Raw genomic sequence first — 16786 nt, forward strand, 5'->3', positions numbered from 1 at the left:
CACTGTTGCTGGTATTTTGGCCCATTCCTCCATGCTGATCTCCTCTAGAGCAGTGATGTTTTGGGGCTGTTGCTGGGCAACATGGACGTTCAACTCATTCCAAAGATTTTCTATGGGGTTGAGCTCTGGAGACTGGCTAGGCCACTCCAGGACCTTGAAATGCTTCTTACGAAGCCACTCCTTCGTTGCCCGGGCAGTGTGTTTGGGATCGGCAGCCTAGTGGTTAGAGTAACCGGAAGGTTGCAAGTTCAAATCCCTGAGCTGACAAGGCACAAATCTGTCGTTCTACCCCTGAACAGGCAGTTAACCCACTGTTCCTAGGCCGTCATTGAAAATAAGAATTTGTTCTTAACTGACTTGCCTAGTTAAATAAAGGTAAAATTAAATTTAAAAAATACCCTAGAGACCCATACACTAAGGAGAAGTCCTTGTTTTATGGGCCAACTGTAAGTGGCCTATATACAGCCAAATCAGAAAGATGAATGTGGTCAGAGGCCTACTAAAGCAGTACTGCCCCCTCATGATTCTGAGCCTGCCTGGCAGGGTTGGTCCTACAAAGCCAATATACAAGGAATATACAAGGCACTGCCACCCAGGTAGTGGCAGTGCTGGCAACACTAGCTGCAGTAACCCATGGCTAGGACTTCACATTGGTTAATCAAATTTCCCAATTTTTGCTAAACTTTGCAGGCCTTCTCAAACAGCTGCAACTGTATATGCATTCGCACATCAAGTCTTTTCTTGAGTTGGGCTCGTAGATGGAACCGTTGAACAGCTGAGCTTGTGGTTGTTTTTGGGGGATACGGGTTGAGTGTGAATGTGTGTGTGTGTGTGTGTGTGTGTGTGTGTGTGTGTGTGTGTGTGTGTGTGTGTGTGTGTGTGTGTGTGTGTGTGTGTGTGTGTGTGTGTGTGTGTGTGTATCCCACATCTGTTGCTTTGGGGTATTGACTTTAGGGACAATATAGGATGAATCACAATAACTGTTTGCTAATATCATGGTACAGCTATATGGACACTCAATCACTATGGTACTTTTTAATGGTAAGTTTACAAACATATATTATGATAAATAGATTAGAAACTTGAATCTCATTATGGTAAATAGTGAAAGTATAGTCAGTTATAATTGTAATGGCTTAGAAGATAATAAGAAAAGATGACCAGTATTTACTTGGATTAAAAGAGAAGGAATCTGATATCTATTGTTTACAGGAAACTCATTCAACAATTTTAGATTAAGTTGTGTGGAAATGGGCAAAGAAACTCAAAAGGGGTGAGGATATTCATTAACAATAATTTTGATCCAAATGTGCAAATTGTCCAACAGATCCTCAAGGTAGATGGTCGATTTTAAATATGTTATTGGACCATAAACAGATATGGCTTATTAACCTATATAGTCCGAATAATGATGATCCACACTTTTTTGAAAATAAATAATGTATCAACCCTACAAGCAATACAATACTATTATTATGGTGGGAGATTATAATATGGTTTTAAATACCTCAATGGACCGTAAAGGAAATCACATTAAACTATCACCCTCATGCACTTAAGGAAATCATGAATGTCATGGATATAATAGAACTAGTGGCTATATGGAGGCTTAAATATAATGACCTAGTTAGATATACATAGCAGAGGCTCAATCAAGCTAGTCATCTTCTTTTGTCATTCTCGCTGGCACCAAAAGTTTAAAAAGTGTTTATAGGGGACAAAATGAGGTCGGGTCATCAAATAATAGGCATATACATTACTCTTACAGAATTTCCACGTGTGCGAGGATATTAGAAATGTAATCAAAACCTATTAGATGATAACTTGTTTATAACTAGGACAGAATAATCCATAACTGACTTTTTCCGACAACATAGGAACAACAGATCCCCTTACTGTATGGGACACTTAAATGTGTCTTTAGAGGTCATGCCATTCTGTACTCCTCTCTAAAACAAAAGCACTTTAGGTCAAAAGAGACCGTATTAACAAAGGAAATGGACTAACTGAACAGATAGTTATAAAACTGTAGCATAGAGGCACAGAATAAGTTAGAGGAAAATCAAAAAGAAATGGGGGAACTTATTCAAGAAAGATCAAGTGTAATATCTTATAAAAATAAAGCGAACTGAATGGAATATGGGGGGGAAAAAATGTACCAATTTAATATAAAGTTCTTGTTTTTCAATCAACATACAAGACATTCCACATTCACATATTGTGACAGACATAAATAATATAATTAAATAAAATATAAAACAAAACAAACTTGCAGCAGCACTATCTGTGATCATGTTAGCGTTTTCCAGCTTTAGCTGAGACAACGAGCAAAGAATTCGCTTTTACAGCACCTTACACAACATACAGTTGAAGTCAGAAGTTTACATACACCTTAGCCAAATACATTTAAACTCAGTTTTTCACATTCCTGACATTTAATCCCACAAAAAAATCCCTGTTTTAGGTCAGTTAGAATCAACACTTTATTTTAAGAATGTGAAATGTCAGAATAATAGTAGAGAGAATGATTTCAGCTTTTATTTCTTTCATCACATTCCCAGTGGGTCAGAAGTTTACATACACTCAATTAGTATTTAGTAGCATTGCCTTTAAATTGTTTAACTTGGGTCAAACGTTTCGGGTAGCCTTCCACAAGCTTCCCACAATAAGTTGGGTGGATTTTGGCCCATTCCTCCTGACAGAGCTGGCGTAACTGAGTCAGGTTTGTAGGCCTCCTTGCTCGCACACACTTTTTCAGTTGACATGGGTCTAGGGTGTCAGGGAAGATAGAGGTGATACGATCCTTGATTAGTCTCTCAAAGCACATCATGATGACAGAAGTGAGTGCTAAAGGGGCTATAGTCATTTAGTTTAGTTACCTTTGCTTTCTTGGGTACAGGAACAATGGTGGCCATCTTCAAGCATGCGGGGACAGCAGACTGGGATAAGGACTGATTGAATATGTCTGTAAACACACCAGCCAGCTGGTCTGCGCATGCTTTGAGGACAAGGCTAGGGATGCCGTCTGTGCCAACAGCCTTGCTAGGGTTAACACGTTTAAATGTCTTACTCATGTCAGCCACAGAGAGGGAGAGCCCACAGTCCTTGGTAGCGGGCTGCGTCGGTGGCACTGTGTTATCCTCAAAGAGGGCAAAGAGGGTGTTTTAGTTTGTCTGGAAGCAAGACGGTGTCCGTGACATTGCTGGTTTTCTTTTTGTAGTTCGTAATTGCCTGTAGACCCTGCCACATACATCTCGTGTCTGAGCCATTGAATTGTGACTCCACTTTGTCCCCGTACCGACATTTCACTTGTTTGATTGCCTTACGGAGGGAATAACTACACTGTTTATATTCGGCCATATTCCCAGTTATCTTTCCATGGAATACATTGTGTATTCCGAGTCACCTTTCCATGGAATACATTATGTGTTACAGTCCTGTTTCAGCTGGTATTTTCTGATATTGTGTAGAAACAATGGGTACTTTTGGGTATTTACTTTCTGTATTAAGAATTCAATGCAATGAGTTACAACCTAGTAATAGGCCAGCACAGAATTGATTATTTGGTCATTATTATGTCATCATAATTGTACCACGTAAGTTTGACTTTCCGGGGTTCAAGTCTCAGACAAGGTTACTCATGTTAATATTTTACAGGGTTACTCATCTCTCCTTCTCTGTCTCTACTGACAGGCGTAACCTGACCAAGCTCTCACTCATCTTCAGCCACATCCTGGCAGAGATCAAGGCCATCTTTCCTGGGGGTCAGTTCCAGGGTAACACGTTCCGCATCACCAAAGCAGACGCCGGCGAATTCTGGAGGAGATTTTTTGGAGAAAAGTATGTTTCATCCTTATATTATTTTGTGGTTGTATGCAAGTTATCAGTTCAATTACATAAATAAAACATCAAAATCTCATCCACCATAAATGTGGTGTACCAATGGCAACAATTTTGTGACTGAAATTTTACCATTGGTTGTACCATTGGATTGGTTGTTTACACTAAAGGGTAAAATAAATATGCTTTGAGCAAATTAGTGTTATTTAGACAACTCCCCCCCCCCACCCCCACACTTGTGCTGTGTCATGACATACCTGGGTGTTGTGTCCAATTTTTGCTGATGGTGGCACAGTGGGCCAACAGGTTGAACCCCCAACATTGCTGCTTGCAACTATATTTATTAGATGTGCTTGCTGAAGGCAACATTTTAATTTTCGTCAAAAAACAACTTTATATTGAACGAGTGTCTTTGATTTGACGGCCTGAACATGCGCAGTTTGGCCCGAGAGGACAGTTAGATCCAATGACGTGTTTCTGCGCATGAGCTTAGCTAGCTAATGTCGCAATGACATCCCTACAAGCGTGAACGGGGATTTCTATTGGAGGAGCAGTTTCTGCATATCTTCATACTGTCTTTGGTATGACATTTGTCTACTTCTCTGCTATTCAGATCTGGAATCAGAACAAAATGATCTGCTACCAATCAAAGTTACAGCTGTTTGTTGGAGTTGAGTGACAAAAAGTAGGTAGCTAACGCCAACTAACATCTCTCTCATGTCTCGTCATTCAGCAGTCGAAACGGAGCTGTTGCTATGGATACCAATGCATTTGAGTGTGCAAAAAAGGGCCATAAAATCTTTTTTCTTTTTTTATCAAAAGTTCTGCACCTGGGGCCTGAAAAAGGGAAGTTTCTTTTTTGCTGAGTTTATACGGCAACGTGTTCCGATAAGCTTGCGTTGTTAGTGTTTTATTAATATTGAGGCAGAGATAATCAAAACAAAGTTTGTCACGTGCACCGAATACAACAATGAAATTCTTACTTACAGGCTCTAACCAATTGTGTAAAAAAGGTATTCGGTGAACAATAGGTAAGTAAATAAATAAAACAGTAAAAGACAGGCTATATACCTTTGCGAGGCTACATACAGATAATGCAGTGCAACTGGAATTTTGCCATCAGCTAAAAGACTGTGCCCCCTTTTCTTAATGGAGAGAGGGAGAGCGGAAGGACGGTGAGAGGCAGCCTGTTATCTATTACAAGTGTGATCGTATACCGTTTTAAAAAATATATAATTTCAAAATGAGAAAAAACACATTGGTAGGGCAAATCAAGCACAGCTAATATGCTCTGATAATGTATTGGGCTTATAGCCAATGGCACAAACCTTGTTGCTACAGAACTGTTTTTAATTGGTTAATGTTTCATAGGCGTTGGTTTTTTAAGTCAGGTAAAAATATATTTTGACTCAGAAAGTGATCTTATACCATAGGGCGGCGAACAATTGGCCCAGCATCGTCCGGGTTAGGGGAGGATTTGGCTTGGCGGGGGGCTTTACAAGTAGGCCGTCATTGTAAATAAGAATTTGTTCTTAACGGACTTGCCTAGTTAAATAAAAGGTTAAAAAAAAATGATATCCTCTATTTTCACTACTTAAGCTAGCAACACCAAACCAATGTTAAGATTTTCAGACTGACCTTAGATTTTTTTGTCAAAATATTTTGAATGCTATATATACACTTTTTGAACTATAACCATTTAAAAAGTGTATAAAATGTCTTAGAATCTTTATTCTTGAACCGTTCAAGCTACAGACACCAAACCGACTTTTACAAGTTCAGGCTATCCTAACAAAAATGTTTTTTAAACTTGTATCAATTATAACTATATACAAGATAACCCATCAACAGTAATTCCACTGCTCTCCAAATCAGTGATGCCAACAAGATTTAGGAACTTCAGACTACCCTGGCAACTTTTTTGTTTCAAACAGCACCTAGCAACAAATGTAGCTACTTTTAGAAATGTATTTGGAACTTTTAGCATCTTTTGAAAAGTGACTCAAACGCTAAAATGCACGCAATTTCCCTCTAAATGACACAAAAACGATGTTCTCGGTCACACCACATGTGCCTGGCTGCAAAAATGCGTTGTGAGTGACGTCAGCAGCAGGCGCTCAGCTCGTGCACAGGCAGCAGCAGGCCAGCAGCAATTTCAGCAAATTATTGTTGGCTGACTGCAGCAGCAGTACGGGTTCGACGAGCCAAACCCAATGAATATAGTTGCTCACGAATGTTTGATCTTGAACAGAATTTACAACATCAATCAAAATGTCTCAATCAAAATTGTACAGCCAGATATACAGAAAAGAGTGGGAGTCTGTACCTGAACAAATGTCAAATCATATTTTTTGCCAAGCTGGCCAATCAATTGGAGTAACGTTATTGTGTATTCAACTTAATGACACAGTTATACGTTATCACGCAATGACATCACAACATCATTTAGCAACAAATCAACCTGCCTCTAGCAACTTAACCTGAAAATTAGTTGGCAACACTGTATCCTATGCTACAAAAATACTTTCAAAGAGCTGAACAAGTCACAAAAATGTTCATGGAAAATCACCATCTAGTTATGATTATATTTCTTCAGCCCACTCTAGAGCTTAAGAAGATTTAAGCTATCAACACGAAACTAACTTCGAAATGTCCAGACTGCCCCAACTTAGATTGCTTGAGAAAATATTTGATTTAATTTATACTTTTTGAACTACAATAATATTTAAATTAGCTCCCAATGCATTTCAGTAGCAAAAAAAGGCCCCTAGGCTTGGTTAAAAATTATTTAAAAATTTGATAATCTATAACCATCTTGTAATGGCCGTTGGTGGAAGAAGGTGAGGACCAAAGCGCAAAACTGAACACTAAATACAAAGTAACAACCGAAACAGCTCCGTCAGGTACAAAACAGAAAGCAACTACCCACAAAACCCATGTGGGCAAGAGCTACCTAAGTATGGTTCTCAATCAGAGACAACCATAGACAGCTGTCCCTGATTGAGAACCATACCCGGCCAAAAACAAAGAAATACAAAAACATAGAAAAAGGAACATAGAATGCCAAACCTAGTCACACCCTGGCCTAACCAAAATAGAGAATAAAAGCCTCTCTATGGCCAGGGCGTGACACATCTCCTCTTTCACCAAACAAACGTTGAGATGTTCAAACTGACCCAATTTAGATTGCTTGCATTCAGAATTTTGATAACATTTATTTGTTTTTAAGTATAACCATTTTAAATGTTCATAAAAGCTCCATTGGTTTGAATGGGAAGTATTTCAATTTGCTACTGCTCTACACCGTTCAAGCTATTAACACCAAATCAACGTTGACATGTTCAGTTTGACCCAGCTCAGAGTGCTATTAAACAGATTTATAATACTATTTATACTTTTTTAACAATTACCATTTAACATTTGCATAAATTAACATGGGTTAAACAAAATGTTATACATTAGTATAAATTAGCGTAAAATTACCCACCAATAGTAACTATTGAATTGTTCAAGCTTGAGACGCCAAACCAACTTTAACCTGTTCAGGCTATCCTCACTTCAAATTCTTCAAAACCTTTATAAAATATGAACAGTGGTAATTATCATAAATTAGTATAAAAATTCCTGGTTTCAATACCAAAAATAAGAACAAAGTGGTAGACACTTTACATGTGACTGCTCTTCGAACATTTCAGCTACAAACATTAAAACAACGTAAAAAAAATTACAACTTTTAAAACCATAAATACTTTAAAACAAGCACACTACATTTTTTTTCAGGAAATTCACTTTTCTAGTTTGATTAGCTTTTGTTTAGCCAATTAATCCAGAATGTGTATCAAAATGCCTTTGACATGGTCAGTAAGGCCATGATGTGTTTGGTGTACTACAAAGAAGTGTCTTGGTTAGTAGTGATGATGTGCTTAGTGTGCTGGGTGCAAATCAAATCAGAGTTTATTTGTTGCATACACGGATTAGCAGATGTTAAAGCAGGTGCAGTGAAATGCTTTTGTTTCTATCTCCAGTAGTGCAGTAAATGTCTAACAATACAGTATATATAGTATATATAGTATTTACATATGAAGTGAGTAATCAATTAGTTACATTTTTCAGAGATCAAATTACATTTTAACAGAACAATCTAGCATTGTTTACGGTGAGGAAGCCGGCTAATAACAGATTAACAGTCTGATCGCCTGGAGATAGAAGCTGTTTTTCATTCTCTTTGTCCCAGCTTTGATGCTTAGTACACAAGAGGGTGCCAAAAAACACATAAGAAGCCGATTGAGCGTCTTTTAACGAGAATGCTAACAAAATGAACACATGTAATAACGAATTTCCATGGAGGCTGCTAGCTAAATATGCTAACAAGTGCATAGGAAAAAAGAAAAAAAATTGAAAAAAATGCAAGGAAATCAAAAGATAGCAGTGGCAGCTGTACAGATAACTCATCCAAAGGGCTTTGACTTCACAAACATAGTAGAAAGCCAACACAATATGATGCCCCGTCATTAATTCAGCCACTTACTTAGATAACTAACAAGTTAAACTTAGGGGTCGTGTTAGTGCAGAATTCTTTGTTTTTCACGCAGGAAAAAAAGATAAAAACGCATGATAAATATTTTGCTGCTACAATGCTTCTTATTGTAATTTCTGCTCGGCATCAGACAAATTCTGTGCTTCAGTTGCACTTCTCTACTCGGATGAGAATTCACGAACGGGCATTCAATCAGCAGACAGTAATCTGACTGATGTGTAGCTACTTTTCTTGGTTTAGCCAGCCTGCTTTTCTCTGGTAAAATGCAAGATTATACCCTGATGAAGACAGCTTGTCTGTCGAAACGTTGGACATCACTTTTTTGCATCTGTGCTTCTAGGGTATGCGGCTCTCCTTTATTTTTCAAAATGCAAGATTAACTTTAAGAAAAACATTAGGAAATGTAGCTGGCTACCTTCTGTCTATGATTAACATAAATATTATGGCCACGCATAGGTTTTGCAGAAATACCTTGCTTTTTCATTGTAAGCTCATTTAGCCTACTTGTGTGGCTGCCAGCCAAATATTTTGCACTTGTCATCTAATGAAAATGAAGCTATTTGCTGCCGAATGTGTTGCACTAATGTGTTTTCTGTGCAGGAAAACTATAGGTGTACGTCCCTGATCAATCTATTGAATATAAAACATTACCCCTGTCAATACACATCTGGAAAGCTCCCACTTTCTCCAGTTGTGCTATTTACAAACAAACATGTGATTGGTTAAACTGTTCTGGGGAACTACGGTAAGCTTCATGACACCAGGTACTGTAGATGTCCTGGAGGGCAGGCAGTGTGCCCCCAGTGATGTGTTGGGCCAACCGCACCACCTTCTGGAGAGCCCTGCGGTTGCGGGCAGTGATACAGCCGACAGAATGCTCTCGATGGTGCATCTGGAGAAGTTTGTGAGGATCTTAGGGGCCAAGCCGTTATACCTTCTTCACCACGGTGTCAGTGTGGAAGGACCATTTCAGGTCCTTAGTGATGTGAAGTTCTTTACCCTCTGAACCTAAAGCTTTTGGTCAATGTGGATCTGGGCATGCTCTCTCTGCTGTCTCCTGTAGTCCACAATCAGCTCCTTCGTGATTGAGTTGGAAACTTGCATAGCCAAGCAATCATGGGTGAACAGCGAGTACAAGAAGGGGCTGAGCATGCACCCCTGTGGGGCCCCCGTGTTGAGGATCAGCGTGGGCTACCTTCACCACCTGGGGTCGGCCCGTCAGGAGGTCTAGGACCCAATTGCACATTGAGGGGTTGAGATCCAGGGCTCTGAGCTTAGAGATGAACTGTGAGGGCACTATGGTGTTGAAGGCTGAGCTGTAGTCGATTAACAGTATTCTCACATAGGTATTCTTCTTGTTCAGGTGGGATAGGGCAGTGTGAAATGCAATGACGATTGCGTCGTCCATGGATCTGTTGAGGCAGTATGCAAATTGTAGTGTATCTAGCGTGTTTGGTAAGGTGGCGGTGATTGGGTCCTTAACTAGCCTCTCAAAGTACTTAATGACAGAAGTGAGTGCTATGGGGAGATAGTCATTTACCCTGAACAAAAATATAAACATAACATGTAAAAGGGTTGGTCCCATGTTTCATGAGCTGAAATAAAATATCCCAGAAATGTTGCCTTCTCTCAAATATTGTTAGTGAGCATTACTCCTATGCCAAGATAATCCATCCACCTGACAGGTGTAGCATGTCAAGAAGCTGATTAAACAGCATGATCATTACATAGGTGCATCTTGTGCTGGGGACAATAAAAGGCCACTCTAAAATATGCAGTTTTGTCACACAACACAATCACGTACTCGCTGATGTACTCACGTGACAACATTCCACAGACCACAATCAACAGCCTGATCAACTTTATGCGAAGGAGATGTGTTACGCTGCATTAGGCAAATGGCGATCACCCCAGTTACTGACTGGTTTTCTGATCCACGCCCCTACTTTATTTTGTATTTTTATGATATCTGTGACCAGGTATCTTTAAGGTATTAAATCCATAGATTAGGGCCTAATTAATTTATTTCAACTGACTGATTTACTTATATGAACTGTAACTCAATAAAATCTTTGAAAGTGTTGCATGTTGCGTTTATAGTTTTGTTCAGTGTAGTTTAGTAACCTTCACTTTGGTACAGGAACAATGGAGGATGTCTTAAAGCAAGTGTGAACAACTGAATGGGGTGGGGAGAGATTGAATATGTCCATAAACACCCGCTGTTCTGCACATGCTCTGAGGACGCGGCTTGGGATGCCGTCTGGGTCGGCTGCCTTGCGAGGATTAACACGCTTGAATGTCTTAATCACGGTGGCCATGGAGATTGGGAGCACACAGTCCTCATGAGTGGCGGGGGCCCAAGTCGGCGGCTAAGTGTTGTTTTCCTTGAAGCAGGCGAAGAAGGTGATTAGCTTTTCCAGGAGTGAGGCATCGATGTCTCTGACGTGGGCCTTCCCCAAACTGTTGCCACAAAGATGGAAGCACAGAATCATCTGGAATGTCATTGTATGCTGTATGCTGGCCTAGGTTGAACCATTAAAAACAGCCCCAGACCATTACTCCTCCTTCACTAAACTTTACAGTTGGCACTATGCATTGGGGCAGGTAGCGTTCTCCTGAAATCCGCAAAACACAGATTCGTCCGTTACCAGGTGATGAAGCGTGGTTCATCACTCCAGAGAACGCGTTTCCACTGTCCGGAGTCCAATGACAATGAGCTTTACAGCCGACGCGTGGCATTGCGCATGGTGATCTTAGGCTTGTGTGTGGCAGCTCAGCCATGGAAACCAGTTTCATGAAGCTCCAGACAAGCAGTTCTTGTGCTGACATTGCTTCCAGAGGCAGTTTGGACCTCGGTATTGAGTGTTGCAACCATGCACAATTTTTACACGCTACACGCTTCAGCATTCGACAATCCCATTCTGTGAGCTTGTGTGGCCTACCACTTCGCAGCTGAGCCGTTTTTGCTCCTACATGTTTCCAACTTCACAATATCAGCACCTACAGTTGACCGGGGCAGCACAAGCAAGGCAGAAATTGTATGAACTGATATGTTGGAAAGGTGGCATCCTATGACCAGGGTTGGGTAGGTTACTTTCTAAATGTAATCTGTTACAGTTACCTGTCCAAAATAGTAATCAGTAACGTAATCTGATTACATTCAGTTACTTTTAGATTACTTTCTCCTTAAGAGGCAGTTGAAGAAGACAAAAATGTATGTTATCAATTGAACGACGTCTATTGCAGGATAAATCAATGTTAAAGTTTACATAGCTGGCCAAATTTGGATGTTAAATTTTACTTTATGGGTTGGTTATGTAGGCATCTTCTAACCCATCGCTTTATACTTCATATAATAATGTAAAGCTCAATGAGTGAGTGGGTGTGGAGTCAGGCGCAGAGAGCAAAGGATGCGGGAAAAAACACGCTTTAATGTCCAAAAATTCACAGGAACAAAATAGTATACCCAACACAGGTGTAACTATAAAACAAAAATAGTACCCTATTGTGAAATACTAGGACAGCGAGAAAACCCAACAAAACACTAACACCTCTCACAAATACAGAAGAACAAGCCCGAACTTAAATAACCTCACCCTAACAACCAACCAATGAACAGGTGAAACCAATTAGACAAAACCAAACGAACATAGTACCACGGATCGGTGTCAGCTAGTAGACCGGCGACGACGACCGTCGAGCGCCACCCGAACAAGAAGGGGAGCCACCTTCGGTAATATTCGTGACAAATAATACGATTAAATTATATCTTCACATTCAAAACCAAAGTGATTTTGTTATCATGGACTGCTGATTATGCTCATTCATTCGAGTCTAAAAAAATACATGCTGCCCTCATGGAATGGCTTGCTTTGAGCACTAATGAAAAGTGCTATTTACATGTGAAAAATGAATGCCATATGCTGCATTTGCTAAAGGCCTATTGTTTACCTTTTTGTTGGCAACACTTTGATATATTGATAATATGCAGCTGTTTAAAGGGCAAATCCACAGATGAAACAATAACAAAACGGATGCCCCTCCTTTGTTTTGGTAAAAAAGCGGAGGGATGGGCCTGGAGAAATGTAACCACTCAGAAACCGAGCTATGGATGCAAGGACTGACCATCCATGATATCAAAATGATTGTTTTAACCATGTTATGAGGCTATACATTGTTTGTTTACATTTATAATGTTTACAAATATTAGAGAAAAACAAGCTTCTATTTTGGGTTCTCATGGAGTGTGACAGTTGAACTAAGCTCATGAGGCATTTATATTCTTCAAGAATCAATGGATATATATATATATATATATATATATATATATATATATATATATAAAAAAGTCCAAAAATGGATGTAGCAACTACAGATTGCCCCTTTAAGTCTATCGAAAGTGTCTTGAGTGTGAGCATGTGTCCATTAGGCCTATTGATAAAAAAAAAAATGTATCACCATGAATTAGATTCAGAAATTAAAGCCCCACTTTTATTCTATAGGTTGGGATCTGCACTATGGAGCTGTTGCAAGAGCGCATGTTTCACTTGTTGTCCACTAGTTTCAAAAACTATGACTGATAGGCAGCTTAAACTTCTTAAATTCAACCATTAGTGGGTTCAAATACACATTTAGATTTGTGAACAGCCATCCACAACAAACACAATCCGTAAGGCGCAAATAGCTAAATGAGAGAGCATCAGTGTGATTCACGTCAATGCGCTATGTAGATATCAATAATAAGTGATATCCATATCACAGTAGACTACACCACTGCTGTCATCCTTACCTCCAAGCGGTTAGTCAAGTTGGATAATCTTTGGATGCCGACAGCAGTCGCACCATTGGAAGACATAGCTTGGACTGTAGCCTACAAAAGCCTATTCCTGCTCTTTTCCCGCGATCTATCAAACACATTTAGTGTGTCATCATAGTGGTCTCTGACTTGTGGTCAGACTCGCTCAGGTGGAACAAACTTAAACTTGCGCCTTTTTTCAATGCTGATTTCAATGTCATTGAGAAAACAAGTGTCAATTACCAGAAACTGAATTTATAAGTAATCCTCAAAGTAATCATCTAGTTTTTCAGAAGTATCTGTAATGTGATTACATTATTTTTTGCTGGTAACATAACGGATTAGAATGACCGTTTTGTGTAATCCCTTACATGTTGTTGTTCCCCAACCCTGCCTATGACGATGCCAAGTTAAAAGTTACTGAGCTCTTCAGTAAGGCAATTATACTACTAACGTTTGTACACACCTACTCATTCCAGGGGTTTTCTTTATTTTTTACAATTTTCTACATTGTAGAATAATAGTGAAGACATCAAAACTATGAAATAACACATATGGAATCATGTAGGAACCAAAAAAGTGCAAATCTAAATATATTTGATATTTGAGATTTGTCAAAGTAGCCACCCTTTGCCTTGATGACATTTGTGCACACTCTTGGCATTCTCTCAACCAGCTTCATGAGGTAGTCACCTGGAATGCATTTCAATTAACAGGTGTGCCCTGTTGAAAGTTCATTTGTAGAATGTCTTTACTTCTTAATGCTTTTGAGTTAATCAGTTGTGTTCTGACAAGGTAGGGGTGGTATACAGAAGATAGCCCTATTTGGTAAAAGATAAAGCACATATTATGGCAAGAACAGCTACCATAAGCAAAGAGAAACGACAGTCCATCATTACTTTAAGACATGAAGGACAGTCAATCCGGAAAATGTCAAGAACTTTGAAAGTTTCTTCAAGTGCAGTCCCTACAATGAAACTGGCTCTAATTAAGAATGCCACAGGACAGCTGCAGAGGATACGTTACCAGCCTCAGATTGCAGCCCAAATAAATGCTTCACAGAGTTCAAGTAACAGCCAGATGTCAACATGAACTGTTCGGAGGAGACTGCGTGAATCAGACCTTCATGGTCGAATTGCTGCAAAGAAACCATTACTAAAGGACATCAATAAGAAGAAGAGACTTGTTTGGGCCAAGAAACACGAGCAATGGACATTAGACCAGTGGAAATCTGTCCTTTGGTCTGATGAGTCCAAATTCACAATTCTTGGTTCCAAACGCCTTGTCTTTGTGAGACTTTGGTGAACGGATGATCTCCGCATTTGTGGTTCCCATCGTGAAGCATGGAGGAGGTGGTGTGATGGTGTGGGGGTGCTTTGCTGTTGACACTGTCAGGGATTTATTTATAATTGAAGGCACACTTAACCAGCATGGCTACCACAGCATTCTGCAGCGATGCACCATCCCATCTGGTTTGTGCTTAGTTGGACTATCATTTGTTTTTCAAGTTGCTGCATCAGATGACCTGGCCTCCACAATCACCCGACCTCAACCCTATTGAGATGGTTTGGGATGAGTTGGACTGCGGAGTGAAGGAAAAGCAGCCAACAAGTGCTCAGCATATGTGGGTCCGCCTTTAGTTTTTGTGGTGATTGGGGTGCTGAAATTGTAAATTATAATTTTGTTTGTTTTTATTGTGATTGGGAAAATATTTATGAAGTGTTGTCCTCGGGGCCCCATTGAAAATGAGACCCTGGTCTCAATGGGTTTCCCTGAATAAATAAAGGGACAAAAATAAAAATGTGCCTGTGAGCCTGCAGTTCATGTAAATTGAGGTTTACAGTAGTATTGACTTGGTTTTAAATGAAACTCTCATGTTTAATGATATAATGCCCTAATGTATGTATTCTAGGCAGTCTGAAAATAGTCTACATCTACAATAACATTGTGTTAGTTTCTAAAACAGTCATATGCAGACACTGTAATGTCTGCCCCCACACGCACACCCACATGCACCCCCTAAGAAAACACTGACTGTGGAGAAGTACTCATGAAGTATGAGTCAAACAAGAAAAAGAACAAAGAGGGTAAATCACCCAAATCTACAATGATGGTTTCACTGTGTACGGTCCCAGTACATAGATAATATGTTACCATACCATTTCCACCTCCCAAACAAATTCCACTTGGAAGAAAAAAGGAAGCAGGTCAACAATTTTGGCCAGTGGCCTTTGGTGTTGTTTTTAAAGGTTTTTATATCAATATCAAATCAATTTAGGACCTTACTATAATAGATTTCCATTAAAATGGGCAAAAATAGCTTTTGAGCTAATAACTATTTTTCAAGCAAGAATTTTAATAGGACTCTGGGAGTGTCCTGCTGAAAAGTGAATTTGTCTCCCAGTGTCTGTTAGAAGGCAGACTGAACCTGGTTTTCCTCTAGGGTGTTGCCGGTGCTTAGCTCTATTCCTTTTCTTTTTATCCTTAAAAACTCCCTAGTCCTTGCCGATGACAAGCATATAAATAACATGATGCAGCCACCACCATGCTTGAAAATATGAAGAGTGCTAGTCAATGGTGTGTTGTGTTGGATTTGCCCCAAACATAATGGTTTATATTCAGCACAAAAAGGTCATTTATTTGCCTTATTTTTATTCTGTACAGGCTTCTTTCTGTTCACTCTGTCATTTAGGTTTATATTGTGGAATAACTACAATGTTGTTGATCCATCCTCAGTTTTCTCCTATTTCAGTTGTTTAACTCTAACTGGTTTAATATGACTATTGGCCTAATGTTGAAATCCCTAAGCACTTCCCTCCCTTTCCGTCAACTGAGTTAGGAAGAACATCTGTACCTTTGTAGTGACTGGGTGTATTGATACACCATCCAAAATGTAATTAGTAACTTCACCATGCTCAAAGGGATATGCAGTGTCTGCTTTTTACCCATCTGCCAATAGGTGTCCTTCTTTGTGAGGCATAGGAAAACCTCACTGGTATTTATTGTTGAATCTGTGCTTGAAATTCACCGCTCGACTGAGGGACCTTACACATAATTTTATGTGTGGGGTACAGAGATGGGATTGTCAAAAATCATGTTAAATACCATTATTGCACACATAATTAGTCAATAAAACTTATTATGTGACTTGTTAAGCAAATGTTTACTCCTGAAGTTTAGGCTTGCCATAAGAAAGGGGTTGTATACTCATTGACTCAAGACATTACATCTTTTCATTTTTTAAATTAATTTTTAAACATTTCTAAAAACATAATTCCACTTTGACATTATGGGGTATTGTGTGTAGATCAGTGACACAACATCTCAATTAAATCAATTTTAAATTCAGGCTGTAATGCAACAGAATATGGAAAAAGTCAAAGGGTGTGAATACTTTCTGAAGGCACCACAGTAAACTTAATTACTTCCACATAGCAGGGCCTTGTTTAGGGTGATTTGCCAAATGTGACATAATCCATTATGTCATCATATCCCAAAAAGACTGCTTTATGACAAGTGAAATGTGATGCTGATGGTGACATATGTTACCTAGCTTTATTTAGAAGTTTTCCCAGGGAACCTTGACTGAATGAGACCCAGACTATTCAAAGGCA

General features: G+C 39.4%; 1 protein-coding gene across 3 annotated transcripts in view; it reads left to right on the forward strand.

The window, feature by feature from the left end:
* cblb (Cbl proto-oncogene B, E3 ubiquitin protein ligase) overlaps window positions 1-16786 on the forward strand; it is a 150832-nt gene that overhangs the window by 44343 nt on the left and 89703 nt on the right. For all 3 annotated transcript variants that reach the window (XM_021563293.3, XM_021563294.3, XM_090200188.1), the window contains one exon: window positions 3694-3840. In XM_021563293.3, coding sequence (XP_021418968.3) covers window positions 3694-3840 — 147 coding nt within the window. The remainder of the gene's footprint in view (window positions 1-3693; window positions 3841-16786) is intronic.

Source organism: Oncorhynchus mykiss, chromosome 15, assembly GCF_057628025.1.
Source record: "Oncorhynchus mykiss isolate SJ-2025 chromosome 15, ASM5762802v1, whole genome shotgun sequence".
NCBI lineage: Eukaryota > Metazoa > Chordata > Actinopteri > Salmoniformes > Salmonidae > Oncorhynchus > Oncorhynchus mykiss.